Source organism: Rhinolophus ferrumequinum, chromosome 23 (genome assembly GCF_004115265.2).
Source record: "Rhinolophus ferrumequinum isolate MPI-CBG mRhiFer1 chromosome 23, mRhiFer1_v1.p, whole genome shotgun sequence".
Lineage (NCBI taxonomy): Eukaryota > Metazoa > Chordata > Mammalia > Chiroptera > Rhinolophidae > Rhinolophus > Rhinolophus ferrumequinum.
This window is the reverse complement of record NC_046306.1, coordinates 23658694-23674364: the sequence shown is the minus strand read 5'-3', so window position 1 is coordinate 23674364 and position 15671 is coordinate 23658694. Positions and strand designations below refer to the sequence as shown.

Genomic DNA, 15671 nt, shown 5'->3' with positions numbered 1-15671 from the left:
CCATAGGTTGGCACCAGTGAGCAGATGGCACTGAGGGGTTCCCATGTGTAAATGGAGAGGCCCGGCAGCAGGGGCCATAACTTCAGTTTCTATCCCTCTTAGAGACCCACATGGGCAGGGACATATAGTGGGTGCTCACAAATGATTCTCTTACAAATTGTACTTGTGCTTGAGACTCTGTTTTTAAAATTGGCTCCACTGTTTGTTTTTACAGGGGAGGATGGGGTGTTAAAAAAGCACTTGATGTGTTTCAGGAAGGAAATTGGAACCAATAAATTATCCTTTCTATGTGTAACTATGGGGAAATGAAGGATGTCTGAGAATTAAGGATGGGTTAGGAGAAAACTAAGGAAATGAAAAACAAAGCAGGTAGGAACTCCAGGAAAAAACAAAGAGTTTCATGAGAAAGGAAACGTAACCATAACATGTGATTCGGCTTAGCAGGAAATAATTCTTATATAGTTGCAATATAAATAACACTAAATATTCATTTAATGGAAACCTGTGATAAATCTAGATTGAAAGGAGAGGAGGGTGAGAACAGTTCAATCTTCCTTGATAATAATAATTAGAAAAAGGAACACAGTTAACCACTCACTGGGTAAAGTGCATTTTTCCAGGCACTTTACATGGGGAATCCTCACAACAATCCAACAACTTAAATATTCTTATTACTCTCATTTTACAAATGAGGAAACTGAGGCACAAGAAAGTTAACTCACTTGCCCAAGATCATATGGCCAGTCAGATATGGCCACTCAGTTCAAGGGCTAGGATTCAGGCCGTCAAGCTGTAAAAGCCATATCGTGAAGACACCAAACCAGAAAGTCGGTCAATATTTGCCTAAAATTAATCAAGAAAACAGCAGGAAAAGCCTGTTACTTATAAATATGGAGGAAAGGACGGGAAGAAATAGTTAAAAGTTGAATGAGGTTGCTTTGCGGGGAGCAGGCCTAGGAGTGAGTACAGAGCAAGACGCTGTTTTTTAATACTATTTAATTTATATAGATACATCCACGAGGTAGGAACAGGAATTGACAGGGAAAGAAAACGAGGGACTTTTCCATGGATGGTGCTGCTCTATATCCTGATTGGGGTTTGGGGTACAGTATGCACTCCTCTGAACTCAGGAAAAGATCTGTGCATTTCAATGTATGTAAATTTTACCTCCACCTCCCAAGCAAAAAGAAAAAAGAACTGTAAACAAAAAGAAATATAGCTAATGATATGCATGCTAAAATGCCTTTAAGGGGACATGCACTGATGTTTGCAACTTACTTTGAAAAGCTTCCAAAAAATAAGACGTCTTAATAGAAGGATAAGAGGGATGGATAAATGAATAGATGCCTGATAAAGCAAATCTAGCAAAATATTAAGAATTGCGCATCTACTAGGTAGGTATATGTGTTCACTGTACAATTCTTTCAAATTTTCTTTAAGTTTGAAGATTTTCTTCAAGTGTTGGAGGAAATATTGAATGTATTATCTGAAAAATATTAAATTTTTAAAAATCTGAATGGGGTATTCTGTCTTGGGCCTGGATGGACCCAAACAACTCTAAACCCTCCTGTGTGCATGTCTGTCTGGGAGACAGCTGTCACCGTGGTCTCTCCCATGTCCCCACCCTACCCAGGGATCCTAGAATCAGGGACCTATAGCCTAATTTCTTCAGTCCGCTCTGCTCCACCTGGATGTCAGGCAAGGTGGAGGTCTCGTACCCCTGATCCCTTTGAATGCCTCAGTAGCAGAACCAGAACCATTTCACCAGGGACATCTAGCTACATCTCATCCTCTGCCAAGAGGGTAAAGTCTGGCAGGTGGGGTCAGGTGCCTTTCCCAGGGGCCCATCACACCTTCATGACAGAAGTGAGCAGCCAGTTTGCCGGTCTCCCAAGCCCACGTGTATATAATTAGCTGGTGGGAAATAGATCAGGGGGCAGATCTCATCTCTACCTAATTAGGGGCTAGGCAGCTGGGGCCAGTCTGGCCTGGGGGAGCTGCTACAGGGGCCCGGCAGCCCCAGGGGACGGGACAGCAGCTGCAGGCCCTCAGAGGGACTGAAACACAGAGGCTGCCACTCACTGACCCTCACGCTCCAACTGGAGGCAGAACAATAGAGGGGCTGTTTCTGCAGATCCCTGAGGCTGGCAGGCTGGTAGGAGGGAGTAGCAGAAGCCCCAAGCTGCTCTCTCTACAGCTCCCCACATGGGAAGGTGGTAGGCTACAAAATCCTGACGGAGAGAGAGCCCTCCCGAGCCAGGAAACTTCTTTGGAGAAATCAAGGCTCATACTGGCACCTTCCCCACTTTTAAGAATCCCACCCTGCTCTCTTTACAACAGACCCTCCCAGTGCCCTTCTCTGCTACCTCCGCCCAGCTCCTGGGAACAGCTCTGGGCTTCAGGCTGTTCACACCTGCTCCACATCATATGACTATGTGCCTACTGCTTAGCTGCCCAACCCCTCCCCACCCCAAGACTAGGGCAGGGTCCACGACTGTCTTACCCACTGCATGGCACCCAGTAGGTGCTCAATAAAGTGGCCAAGGAGAAAGTCTGCCAGGATGGGGAAGAGGTGGGGCATGTGTCAGGAGAACCAGGGAGCCAGGGTGCTGCTGACTTTGGGGTGTCCATAGGCCAGGGTGTGACCCCAGGCTAGAGTGCAGACCTGCTCTGGGACAGCCCACAAGCTACTACCCTTCCTGCTGAAAGCCAAGAGGCAACCTTCTAAGGCGACCCTTGAAAGGTCACCTTGAGGATTCAGTGACAAGGTGAGTGTGAAGCGTCTAAGCCCAGCGCTTAAGTCTCCTCCAGGAACAAAGGGTCTCCCAGGCCATCACCCACCAGTCCTCTGACATGAACCTCCATTTCTCCACAGGTGAAACGCAGCTAGCACGCCTACCTTCTTGTGTTCCTAAGGGCTGGCAGGGCACAGCAAGGGGCAACACTTAGCACAGAATTCGGGCCAGGTTGCCTGGAGGGACTGGTCTTTGACACCTCAGAAGACACCCCCTCTGTAAAGCCTGCCCAGATTATCCACCTGACTCCATCACTATAACTTGGGGACCAGGAGGCCCAGGTCCTGCAATGTTAAACCTTCTGGCTGCCTCTGGGCTGATGATCACCCTCCCTGTGCCTCAGTCTCCCCCTCTGTATCATGAGGGGGTGGATTCCATTTCTCATGGGCTGGAACGGCATCCTCTTCTGTAACCCAATTTTCCCTTGTTTCCCCAAACTGCCCAGGCCTACCCCAATCCCCAGGGGGCTGGATGTAGACTGTGTCAGACAGACAGACAGACAGACAGCTGGGCTGACCTGGATATTTGTCAACAGCCCAAAGGAAATCTCCTCTTTATGCTTAAAATAAAACCTACATCAAACCTGTCACCAGGGCCCCCATTAGAGCTTCCTGTTTCTGAGCGCTGCAGCCAAGGCAGCCTTCAGAAAGGAAGCACCACCCAGCCCATCCCCTCTCCTACCCCTGAGATGGGCAGAGGCCACCCATGCTTTCACCCTTTGTGTTCCCAGGCCATAGCACTGATTGCTCCACCAGCCAAGGTAGGGTTTCCTAGCAGGTAACTAACCCGAAGGGAGATGGGAAGAAGGTGAGACCTCTGTGCCAGTGGCCTCCTCCCCTCCCCCAACCCAAAGAAGACTGTGCTGTCCAACTGTCCCCTCAGGCCAAAGTCACTCAGAGCTGGAGGCAAATCCATTTATTTTGTGCTGTCCACCCGATGTCCCTCTTCCTCTAAGAACTCTCACTTCCAACCCCCACTCTAAAGCCCATGTGACCTCAAGTTCAGGGTTTGCTCTCTGAGCTTCCTGCCCTCTCAGGAGCTAGGCAGGGGGTGAGGGAGGTCAGAAGACTCATGGTCTGGGGGGTCTATAATCATGTCAGCCTTTCCCGGGCAGTTCCCCTTCCTGGTCCAGGGGAAAGACCCCACCCAGTTCCAGTCCCAGCTCTCTCTCGATTCACTCGGTGGCCAGACCCAGTTTCCTCCTGTGTGAAGGAGGCCCACCAACCTCCTAGAGGGGTTATGAGGATCCCTCAGGCCAGGCCAACCACTGAACCTCATGTGCTACCAGCTCCAGGGGTGAACAATTACTAGGTTTGGAAGGCTCCACCCCAAGACTTCTCCCACCTCTTCCCCTTGTAAACACAGAAGAGTCTGATGACCCAGCCCTTGAAAAACAAGCATTTGTGTTTATTAACCAAAGGGAGGGAAGTCAGAGCCGTGCAAACTCCTACTGGTCCCTACTGTAGTCTACCCACCTGGGCCAGGTTGCCAAAGCCTGGGAAGAACAGTGGATAGCCCCTTCTTCCCTTCCCCCACCCCAGCGTGAATTACCAGGGAACCAGGGCCCACTGAGTAAGGAAGAGGAAGTCAGCAAAGAACAGAAGCGAAGGAAGGAAGAAAGAAACAGAGCAACTGGGTAGACAGACCGGATGAGATCCTTGGCCCCTCATTCTCAGTGAGGAGAGCTAAGTGCCCCAAACCCCCGAGAGGAGCCAAACAGAGGTACACTCATGTCAAAACCCCTACATCTGAGAGACAGGGAGTGGTCCAAAGTCAAGAGGCAACTAACTCTCTCCAAGGTCGGTCCTTGCCAGATGGATGCTGGTCCAGCCTCTGAGTCTTTGCCTCCATACCTAGTTCACACAAGGCAGCAAGCAGCCTCTTGTCTGCTGCAAACCAGGGAATGGATGGAGGCGGGGTCAAGGGATCAATTGCCTCTCCATCATCTGCCCTGTGACGAATGCCCAGTCCAGTGGAGGCCTAGCACTCAGCCGCTGGGGTCTCCCGCGCTTGCCGCAACCCGTACAGCCACTTGATCACTCGGGCGTTGCGCTCGACCACGGACACGCCATACGGGACGCGCTCCCGGGCCCGCTCCTCAACGGTGGCAGAGCTGCGGAGGGAGCAGCCCCCTTCGGAGCTGTCTGGCTCAGCACTGGGCCCCGCCAGGGACACGATGTCTGAGCTGGCCCTCGCCAGGTGGGCCACACCCAACCCCCGTGCCTCCTCTGGGTCCAGGCCACAGAAGTTAAAAAATCGCTCCAGGTCGGCAGCTGCCCGCGAGAAGCGCTCACTTAGGTCCGACTTGGAGCGCTGCAAACCCGGGGGCCGGGCCGGGCTGGAGGCAGCTGCAGTGCCTGGTGATGGGCAGGGCTGGGCAGGTGAGGCCGGCAGGGGACGGACATCCACTCGGCGGACCGCAGTCGTACTGGGTGGTGGGCGTGGGGGAGTGGCAGGGGGGTCCTGACGGGCTCCCTCCGCCCGTCCCGGAGTACGGCTGGCCTCGGCAGGGGACACGGGACTATCACACAAGTCGATGAGGCTGCTAAGGATGTCCAGGTCCAGATGGGGTCGACGGCCGGGGCCAGGCAGGGCTCGACGGCTGGAAGTGAGCACTGTGCGGCGAGTCCCAGGACTGAAGAGTGGCTGTTTGGACAGCAGGGGCTGCACAGGTTCCTGGCGGGTGTTGGCCACATGCAGGCTCTTGACGTACTTGGCCTTGTCTGCCTCCAGGCGCTCCACAGCACTAGGTTTCCGGGCTCCACTATCTGCTGGCCGCCGGAGCAGGTAACCCGGGACCTTAGTCCGCAGGCGGAAAGGTAGAGCGGGGGTGTCGCGGGTTCCGGGAGACAGCGTGTCCACAGGCATGGCTGTTACATACCCCAAAGGCTTCTGTATGAGGAGATCGGAGAAATGAGGAGACAGAGATCCAGGCAGAAAGTTGGCAGCTGGACGCCGGCAACCGCTGCAGGGGAGGAAAGAAAGAGAGTGGCTGAGCAGCTCAGACAAAGGCTCAGCAAAGACTGGAAGAGGCTGAGACTCCTTTCCTATTAAAAGTGAAGGCCACGCCCCTGATTCAGAGGGAGCCAATCAGAAGGCAGAAAACACCAGCTGCAGGCCTTGTGGCTCCGCCCATACCCCTGCCTTCCTCCCAGGACCCTGCACAGCAAACGCAGAGAGGAAAAAAAAGGTGCCAAAGAAAAAGGCATGGGCAGCCTGAGCAGAAAAGAGAGAGCAAGGCACACTTTAAAGGAAGCAAACTGGGCTCCGAGCTGTGTGCTGGGTAGGAGCTGGCTCAACCTCAGTCGGTCCTCTTAACAGCTCCATTTTGCAGATGGTGAAACTGAAGCCCAGGGAGGCAACCAACTTGATTAAGCTAATTCAGCAAGTCCGTGGCTCTGCTCCTTGCCTCCAAGCAAGATGCTGACACAGGGGTCTTTGGGTCAGGTGACCAAGAGAAAGGGCTCCACCCCCACCTGGACTACCCCCAGGGAGGGAGAATGGTACCACCTCCACCCTCACCCACCCAGGCAGGAAGCTGACCTGTGCCATCCACCGGCCTAGACATGCCAGGCCCCAGGCACAGCAGCAGAGCTTGAGGGGGAGAAGTGCAGAAAATCGCCACCCCCGCCCCAGTGGAGTCCAGACACCAACAGCTTCCAGTTTGGCACTTCAATGCCAGGCCCAAGGTGATCCATGTGTGCCTGTGTCAGGGGAACATCAGCCCTAAGCGACACTCCTCTAAGAGCGGCCGAAAATACCCAAGATCATACAGCCCCGCTCTTGATCTGCCAGCGGCCATAGCATAGGCACCCATCGGCGGGAGGGCCCACACCTGGGGGCACAAGTATCTACATGATTACCTAGGCATCAAGGCCTGATACCCCAGGCATCAAGGCACCTGTGTCCCTTTTTCCAAGGAAGGGCTGGGGCCACAAAATGCCCCTGCAGCCTCCCTGGAGATGGGCCAGGAGACAACCTGTGGACCAAGTCCCGAACTTTCTCATCTGTTAACTGGGGGAGGAGGATTTTGTCTAGATGATCCCCAAGAGGACTTGTAGTGCAGGCCATCTAGTGTTGTGTTGTCTAATTCAATAGCCACTAGCCACAACCTTAGCTTTAAATTTAAATAAAATAAAAACTTACAGTTCAGTTCTGAATCACACTGGCCACATGTAGCTAGTGGTCACTACAATAGACAGCAGAGATGAGAGCATTTCCATCCATAAGCAGAAAGCTCTATTGGACAGCCCCACTCAGACATCCACAATTCCAGGGAGAGTGTGGATTGAGGTAGGGAGGCAGGGTTCTCTACTGTATGCTGGACATTTGACACCATTCTCTCCTGTACTCCCCCAACAAGCCTGTGAGATAGATCACTGTCACCTCATTTTACAGATGGAGAAACTGAGACTCAAAGAAATGACCAACCCAGGTCCCAGAGCAGATAAATAAGACACAAACTCATATAAACCTAATTCTACTCATCTATTATGTTTATAGCTTTACTCTTTGTTGTTCCCATTCCTCTAAAATATCAGCACTATGAGGGCAGGGGTGGTGGGGTCTGTTTTGTTCACTGTATCTCAGTTTCAAGATATTGCTCTCGACACGTAATAGATATTCAATAAACTTTTATTGATTTGAAATGCCTATGGGGGCCAAATGTGAATGGGCAGACCTTGGATAAACTAGAGAGGGGCACACCCAGCCTACTGTAGGCAATGGGTCAAGGTGGTAAGTGCAGAATATTCTAGGAAGCTGGAAATCCAGAAGCGCAGGAAAACTCCAGATTCTTAAATGTTAGCATATTCAATAATAATAATTTTTAAAAAACATTGCACGGAGGGGGCAAGCAAGTTTGCAAACATACCTGCCACCTCCGCCTCTCCATGTGGCCCCCCGCCCCAGTTTGAGACCTCTCCTGCAATGGAAAGTTGAGAACAGAAACTTGGAGGGCTTTTGGCCAAGGGCCAGGGTTGCTCCCGAGGTAGAAGGGATGGAGTAGGTGGGAAAGGAAGGGTACTCCACTCAGGGACGACCCCCAGAAGACCTCCGGAGGGAAGGGTCTGGCAGGACAGGCAGCTTTGCTGAGCCCTGTAGAGGTAGCTAGATTCTGCCCCACCCCCGGGGCCGACACCTCCCAAACCAGTCCAACCCGTCGATGGCGGTGGTTCCCTCCAGGGCACCATCCGGGGAAACCAGGAGGAAGGAGGTCAGATGGGCAGGGCCAGGGCAGAAGCCCCGCGCTGGGGGGTGGGGGAGGGCGGAGCGCATCACCTCTGGCCTGACCTGCTGGCCCCAGGGACAAATGTGAGGAGCGGTGCTGGGCTTTGAGGCCCTTGGCCCACCTGCCTGCCTGGGGCTCACCCACCTGTCCGCTGTGCGCCTCCTGCAAGCAGCCTCGCCTCTCACAGACTCCGTTTTCTTATCTGCGAAATGAGGTTAAAAATAGACTTCCCCGAGCCTCCAGGTCACCGAAAGGATGGAGAGATAAAACAGGTCGAGGACATTCCTCAGCACCTGGCAAAAAGGCGGTGCTCCATGAACGCGGCTCCTTGTTTTTCTTAGGACTTTGACCCAACTCCGCAGACCGCCCCCCTCGCAGGGGTCTGTAAGCAAGATCCGGAAGGGTCTGTCTGCGACCGGACCGCGGACAAAGGAGGCACATGATAGAGGCTACTCAGGGAGCTGATCTAAACAAGCCCCACTTCACAGGTGGGCAAAGGGAGGGGTGGAGGCTCATGCGAGTTGAAGCCAGGGTCCCAGTCCCCAGGTGGGATTCGTTCTCTATGAGTCTCTGAGGCCTCCTCTCATCACCCAACGCCTACGGATTTCAAACGTTACCCATAAATAGCCCCAAACGCGCTGGCCCTGGGCCCTTCTCGTTGGCATTCCCGGGGCATGCAGCTCCATCTCACCCCCTCCCCACCGACTTCCCTGGAGGCTGCAGAGAGGGAGTAGGGGCAGCTCGGATTCCCGTTCTGGCTTCTGTCCTTCCCCATTTCGGGGCAATCTTGGGGAATCCCAGCGGCGGAGGCCGCGCGCTGTGTGACTCTAGCAGCTCGCCGCCCCTCTCTGAGCCCGGGTTGGCCTCGCTCTTAAATGAGGGGGCTGACTGCTCGACTTTGAAGGTCTCATCCTGGCTGAAAGGTGAGCCCCTACTCGATCCCCGCCTTCCCGAGGAGGGAGGGGTGCCCGGGCCGCCCCCCACCCCGGCCGGGCACCCCCGGCCCACACATACCTGGCTGCAGCCTTTCCACTACACTGCGCTCTGGCCCGGCCCACCTGGGGCTCAGGTAACACGCGTTTGCGCAACTTCCGGCGGCCAGCAGCAGGCAGGTGAACCCGCCGGCCCAGGTATTACCCAAAAAAGAGAAGGCTGAAAGCCAGGCAGCAGCCTGAACCAGAGCCCAGATGCGCTGGCAGTCGGCTCAGCGCCAGGACCCGGTCCCTGCCGCCCCCCTCTCCCGCCCACCCCAGGAAGCTCTTCTGGGAGCCCAGGCCGCCGATTCTACAGCCTCACTAACCCCATCTGCACATCTGGTGCATGGAGTCCCCATGGCCCACTCGGGCAAGAGCACCCAGTCCCCCTCTCCCACAGCCACAATACCCCCAGTTAATGTTCACTGCACAGCATGAGAAAGTGCTTTTCCTGGTATTAATTAACGCATTTTAATCTTCCCAACAACCCCTGTGAGGTGAGCTCTATTATTATCCCCACTTGACTAACAGAATACTAAGGCTGGGACAGGCTGAGTCAGTTGCCGGGAGTCACCCTGAGGAGTCCAACCTGGGTACTTTCCCTCCAGACCAAGCCTGAATGCCACCCCTTTCTAGCTGTGTCCCTGGGCAGGATGTTGGACCTATGGGGACCTCCAGTCTACCAAGTGAGGAGCATGCCATCTTCCAGGCCAGGCCAACGTGCCTTTTTAGGTCCTGACCGTGCTGTAGAAGCTTGGAGCAAGCTGTAAGCATTGGTAACAGCAATAATAGCACTAATAATAACTACAATTTTTGAGTGCCAGGCACTGTACTTATTTAGATCTCTGGAATCCCCACCCCCAAAAGAGGAACTACTTAATCCCCATTTTACAGGACACAGCAGCCCTGCAGTCAGGAATCCCTGGGAAGAGGTGATTGTCTCCTCTGCCAGCCCAAGCCCGGTTATGTCACTTCAGGTGGCGCGCTTGATTAGGCCAGTTTCCACAGGGATCCTGAGCCCCCGGGAAGGAAGTGCCCCCAGCTTCAAACCCTGGGGAGGCGGAAGATGGCCAAGTGCCATGTCAGTGCCTAGTAGGGTTTTGTACCAGGATTGGGGTGAAGGGCTTGAGAGAACAGGAAGTGACTCAGGGAACAGCTCTCTTCCCCCTAGGAATGAGTCAACGCTGAGGCCTCCTCCAGGCCCTGGGGTCTGATTTTAGGGGGATGAGGGAGACAAGACCACCCTTCCCACGATGGCCTGCTGGGTCCCTGCCTGGAGGGGAGGCAACAGTGGGGTAGGGGAGGGCTCAGTTAGGCCCTAATTGTAGTAAAGGCAAAGCAAAAATAACAATTTTCATAATAAAATAGGTAAGAACTTTACTGAGTGCTTTCTTTGTACCTGGCAATGTCCTAAACACTTTATATATATTAACTCTTTTGATCCTCATACCTGCCCTGTGGGATAGGTACTACTATATTATGCCTATTTTACAGTTGAGAATACTGAGGCACAGAGAGGTGGGACCACTTGCCTGAAGTCACACAGCTGGTAAATAGCAGAGCCAGGATTTGAACACAGGCATGGGAGGGTGGGGAGAACACGGGGCCAAGTCTCCAGTGTTGCGCTTTGGTCACTCACCAAGGGGCTCCTAAGGAATCTCAGCCTCTCTTGACTCCAGAGGGAGAACATCAGCCATAGAGCACTCCCTGGCTATAGTTCTGGGTCTCAGTTCCCTCAGCTATAAAATGGGAACAATAATGGCAATGTTTTCCCAACATCACTTAAAATCCCCTGTGGGTCCCCATCACGTTAGAATAAAATTCAAACCTGCACTCAGCCCTCAGGCCCTCCAGGATCCAGCCCCTGCCCTCCTTTTCCACCTCATCTCCAAACTTTTCTGCTCTAGCCACACAGCCCTCCCTGCTGTCCTGAACACACCAAGGTCTTTCCTGCCTCAGGGCCTCAGCACCTTCTGTTCTCTGCCTGAAACCTCTTCCCTCACCTCTCAGGTCTCACTTCAAATGTCACGTACTGAGGCCTCCCTGATTACTCTGAGACTCCTGTCAATTCTCACACCCACTTTGTTCCCTTCCAAACATTCATCACACCTGTCACTTTAGATATTCACTTATCTGTCACTTGTTTCCCATCTCCCCACTGGGCTGGGAACTCCACCACACTCTTCCATACTTTCTTCCTCCAGGGACCATACACAAGAGGCAACGCCATTGACCAAGTGGCAGGACTGGAACTAGGCCACCTCAAAAGCCAAGGCCCCTCAGCACGAAGCTTCCTCCCAACCCCCGACCCTGCCCCAGGCCTTCCCACACCTACCCTACTCTTCCTCCAGCCTCAGTCACGCCATTTAAGCTGGGCTCCAGCCATTTCTAGCTAAGCCCTGTTCTGTCTCCAAACCTCCAGATGCCACATACGGACTTCTGCACACACTGGCACCACTGCCCGCAGTGCCCTTTTCCATTCCATCTCCCTGGCCACTTCTCTAGCATGGACTCTGGAATTGTCCTGCCTGGGTTCAAATCCCAGCTCCACCAGAGGTCGGCTATGAGACCTTGGGTAAGGTACTCAACTTCTCCATGCCTCAGTTTTCCCAACTGTGAAACAGGACTCCTGACAGTGCCTCCCTCCCAGAGGCCTGTGCATGACAAACGCCACCAAAGCATGAGCTGTGATAACTATTCCACCAACCCGATGCTCCAGTGCCAGCTCCTGGGTGAGGAATTCATCAGCCCAAAATACTGACCCACTTCTCTCAGAGGTTACAAATCTAAGAGTGCAGAGTCACTTGAATAACCATTTCTCCAAAGGAGGTCTACAAATGACAATAAGCACATGAAAAGATGCTCAACATCACTACTCAGTAGGGACATAGAAATCCAAACCACAGTGAGATGCCATGTCATTCAGATGGCCATTACCAAAAGAAAACAAGCCAACCAACAACAAAAACAAAACAAAACAGAAAATAACAAATGTTGGTGAGGATGTGGAGAAATTAGAACCCTTGTACACTGTTGAGAATATAAAATGGTGTAGCCACTGTAGAAAGAATATGGCAGTTAGGCAAAATTTTTTTAAATAGAATTAAGCAGAGGATCCAGCAATTTCACTTCTGGGTATAGACCCAAGAGAATTGAAAGCAGGGACTCGAACAGATATTTGTATACCTATGTTCATAGTAGAATTATTCCCAATAGCCAAAAGGTAGAAGCAAACCAAGAGTTCATTACCAGATGAATAAATGAATGTGATACAAACATATAATGGAATATTACTCAGCCTTGAAAAGGAAGGATATTCTGACACAGGCTACAACATAGGTTAACCTTGAAGGCATTATGCGAAGTGAAATAAGCTAGTCACAAAGGACAAATACCGTATGATTCCACTTATATGAGGTACCTAGAGTAGTCAATTCATAGCAACACAGTAGCATGGTGGTTCCTAGGGGCTGGGGAAAGGGGAGAATAAGGAATTAGTGTTTAGTAGGTATGGCGTTTCCATCTGGGAAGATGAAAAAATTCTGGAGATGGATGGTGATGGTTGCACAACAATGTCAATGTACTTAATGCCATTGAACAGTACACTTAAAAATGGTTAAAATAGCACATTTTATTTTATATGCATTTAAAAAAAAAAGAGGCAGCCGGATGGCTCAGTTGGTTAGAGTGCAAGCTCTCAACAACAAGGTTGCTGGTTCAATTCCAGCTTGGGATGGTGGACTGCGTCCCCGCAACTAGATTGAAGGACAACGACTTAGTTTGGAGTTGATGGGTCCTATAAAAACTCACACTATTCCCCAATATTCCCCAATAAAAATTTTTTTAAAAAGAGAGAGAAAGAGTACTGAGTCTGAAGCCAGAAGCCAGACTCCATGGATTCAAATTCCAGTTCTGGATGACCTTGTACACGTTACTAAAGTTCTCTTGTGCTCAGTTTCCCTTTGTGAGGTGGAAATCATAATAGTGGTTACTACCTTACATCATAATATTGAGGGAATTAAATGAGTTCATACTGATAAAGTACTTAGCACTCAGTGAGTGCTCACGAGATGTTAGTGATTTTCATTCTTAGTTGAGAGGGCAGGAGGTATGGTTTCTGATGTTTATAATTTTCATGACATTCTGCACCCCCACCCTCATCCCTTCCTTCCACCTGCTTCTCTCCTTCTCTTCAGCAGAAGCCCGCCCAGACTTGGGTAGAGACAGGAGGCCCTCACCTGCCCCAGAGGAGGATCAGGAAGGCTCCAGGCAGCAGGGTAGGGGCCAGCCAGTAGAGTAGCCCCAGCTCAATTTCAGCCCAGCTGTCCAGGTCAGAGACACCCAGCGGGGGCATCCTCCAGGGCCACACCAGGCCCCACGCTATTTCTGGAGTCTCCCCAGACACTCGTGCCCTAGCCTGCCTGGCGTCAGCCTTGCCAAGAGTCAGCCTTGCCCAGGGCGGCCTTGTCCAAACTTCAGGAAGGGAGAGGTGAGCAGGCTGCGGGAGGGATGTGGGGGCAGACGCATAAGGCAGTAATCTCCGAAGGCCCACCTCTGTTTGCATCTGAGGTTGCAAAATAGGGATAAAGGGGCTTGCATTGGAGACTAAATGTGAGAGATACCACACACAAAGCCTTAGGGAACGGCCTGGCACACAGGATGGGGAATGTGGGGGTTGGGGCAGACCCACAGCAAAACAACCAAGCCCACTTCCTGTCTGGATTGCCTCTGCCCAGGCCTGAGCTCATCATCATGGATTCTTATCTTGGCCCAGAGATGTAAAGAAATTTGCCCAAAGTCACACAGCAAGTCAGTTACAGATCACAAACAGGGCAGTGGTTTTTTGATTAAACATATAATCTAATATATATAGTTTTATATATACAATATATATATATAACTTTTCAACCAGGTGATATACGCATATGGCTCAAAATTCAAGAGCTATAAAGGGAATGGAGTAAAAATAAACTCCCTGCCATTCTTGTTCCCTGCTACCCAGTAAGTTCCCCTCTCTGCAGGCGCCACTGTAACCAGGCAATTGTGCGTCCTTCCAGGGAGATTTTAGGCAGACACAAGCAATAATGAACAGACATGCTTTCTATTTTTCACACATATGGCAACGTGCTGTGTGTTTTCACCTTATTCTTTTTAAAAATATGTTGTTCTTAATAATATATGCGGTTAATATATTATTCACTATAATATATGTTATTAATTTACTTAATAATATATGTTGTTGATTGCTATACGTTGTGCCACCTTGGTACATAAAGAGTCCATCAGCTCCTACTGATGCGAGGCTCTCCCCATTACACACCACCCGGCAGCCTCACTGCACCTACACCACTTGGCCTAGAAGTGGGACAGCTGATGGGAGGACGTATTTGTAATTATGACAGAGATGGGGAGGAATGCACTCCATAGAGGCCGTATCAATTGCTCTCCCACCAGCAGAACACACTGCAAACGGTCAATAAATGTCAGCTTTAGTTTCTGTGATTACAGAGGGTTTTGGAACCCCTCAATTTTACAATGGAGGTGAGTACCTCACTTACCTCATCCTAGCCTCTCCTTGCATCACATGCCAGTTGAGGAAGATAATAAACTCACTAAAAAGTAAAATATACAAATGGGGTAAATGCCACTGAGAAAAACAGAATAGACAAGGGGGAGGGCAAGACATACGAAAGCGATAAATATTTGTGGAAAGAATGAATGAAAGACTTGTTTTCTTTCTGATTTCCCAGAGTTCCTCTCTCCAGAGTCAGGAGGGGTTCCGAGGATAGAGGATAAGTAACCCCCCCTTGAAGAAATTCAAGACTCTCAGATGCTATGGTTCTGAGCGTCTAGTATTGAAGCCAGACTGATTGGGAGCCAACCCCAGCGGTGCCAAGTCGACTGTGTGACTTCAGGCAAGGATCTTATCTTCTTAGAACCTCAGTTTCCCCACCAAAAAAAAGAAACCAACAATAATAGCTTGGGGGACCAGGGGTCACCAGGAGGCAGGGCCTGGTCTAGGTCAGACGCTCCACCAGGAGGGGCCCCGGACCCACCCCCTACTCCAAAGTCTCCTGTGGCTCCCGTGACTAGTGGCTTCCGATGAAGGGCTGCCTCTGTCTTTTCCCCCAACCTGGACCAGATTCCCAAGAGTCCAACAGCGACTCCAAGGTCACAACACCTGTTGCCCACTTGGCATCTAGCCCAGAAATGTCAGTCCAGCCCGATCCCCCCAGAGAAGCCCTCAGAACCCCGTGGGCAGAAGGATCCCAAATGAGCCCTAAGTCTAACCCGTGGAGTTCTGGAGAAGATCAGACAGACGCCCAGAAGAACACCCGGAGGACGGTGTGGGGGAGAGGGAGGAGGGAGGTGATCCAGCCAAGGCTCCACGGGGCTGTGTCCCTGCTGCTAAGAGGCTGAAAAAGTGACCACCAGTTGCCCATCTGGGCCTCTGCGGCAAATTTAGATCTACCTAGATTAGAGACCGCGAGGTAGAGCAGAAAGACCTGAATTGGATTCTCTGCAAGACCTCGCCAGGCTAGGACACTTGTCCTTCTAATCCTCAGCGGTGTCATCTGTGAAATGAGGTACCACTGCCTCCCACAGGTACAACGCCAAGAGGACGCACACAGAAGGCGCTCGATGAAAGGAACCGCCCCACCCCCACCCCCA

The 15671-nt window shown here is 51.6% G+C and overlaps 1 protein-coding gene across 8 annotated transcripts in view; it reads right to left on the bottom strand.

The window, feature by feature from the left end:
- Positions 1–924: 924 nt before the first annotated feature.
- Positions 925–15671, bottom strand: part of FAM110A (family with sequence similarity 110 member A) — a 65441-nt gene continuing 50694 nt past the window's right edge. For 4 of the 8 annotated variants that reach the window (XM_033095386.1, XM_033095382.1, XM_033095389.1 and 1 more), the window contains exon 2: positions 925–5760. In XM_033095386.1, the coding sequence (XP_032951277.1) occupies positions 4776–5663 (888 nt within the window). In that variant the 5' untranslated portion in view covers positions 5664–5760 and the 3' untranslated portion in view covers positions 925–4775. Of the gene's footprint in view, positions 5761–6338; positions 6500–8169; positions 8319–9039; positions 9068–15671 lie in introns of those variants that run through there. The other 4 variants (XM_033095387.1, XM_033095384.1, XM_033095385.1 and 1 more) reach the window with 4 other exon arrangements.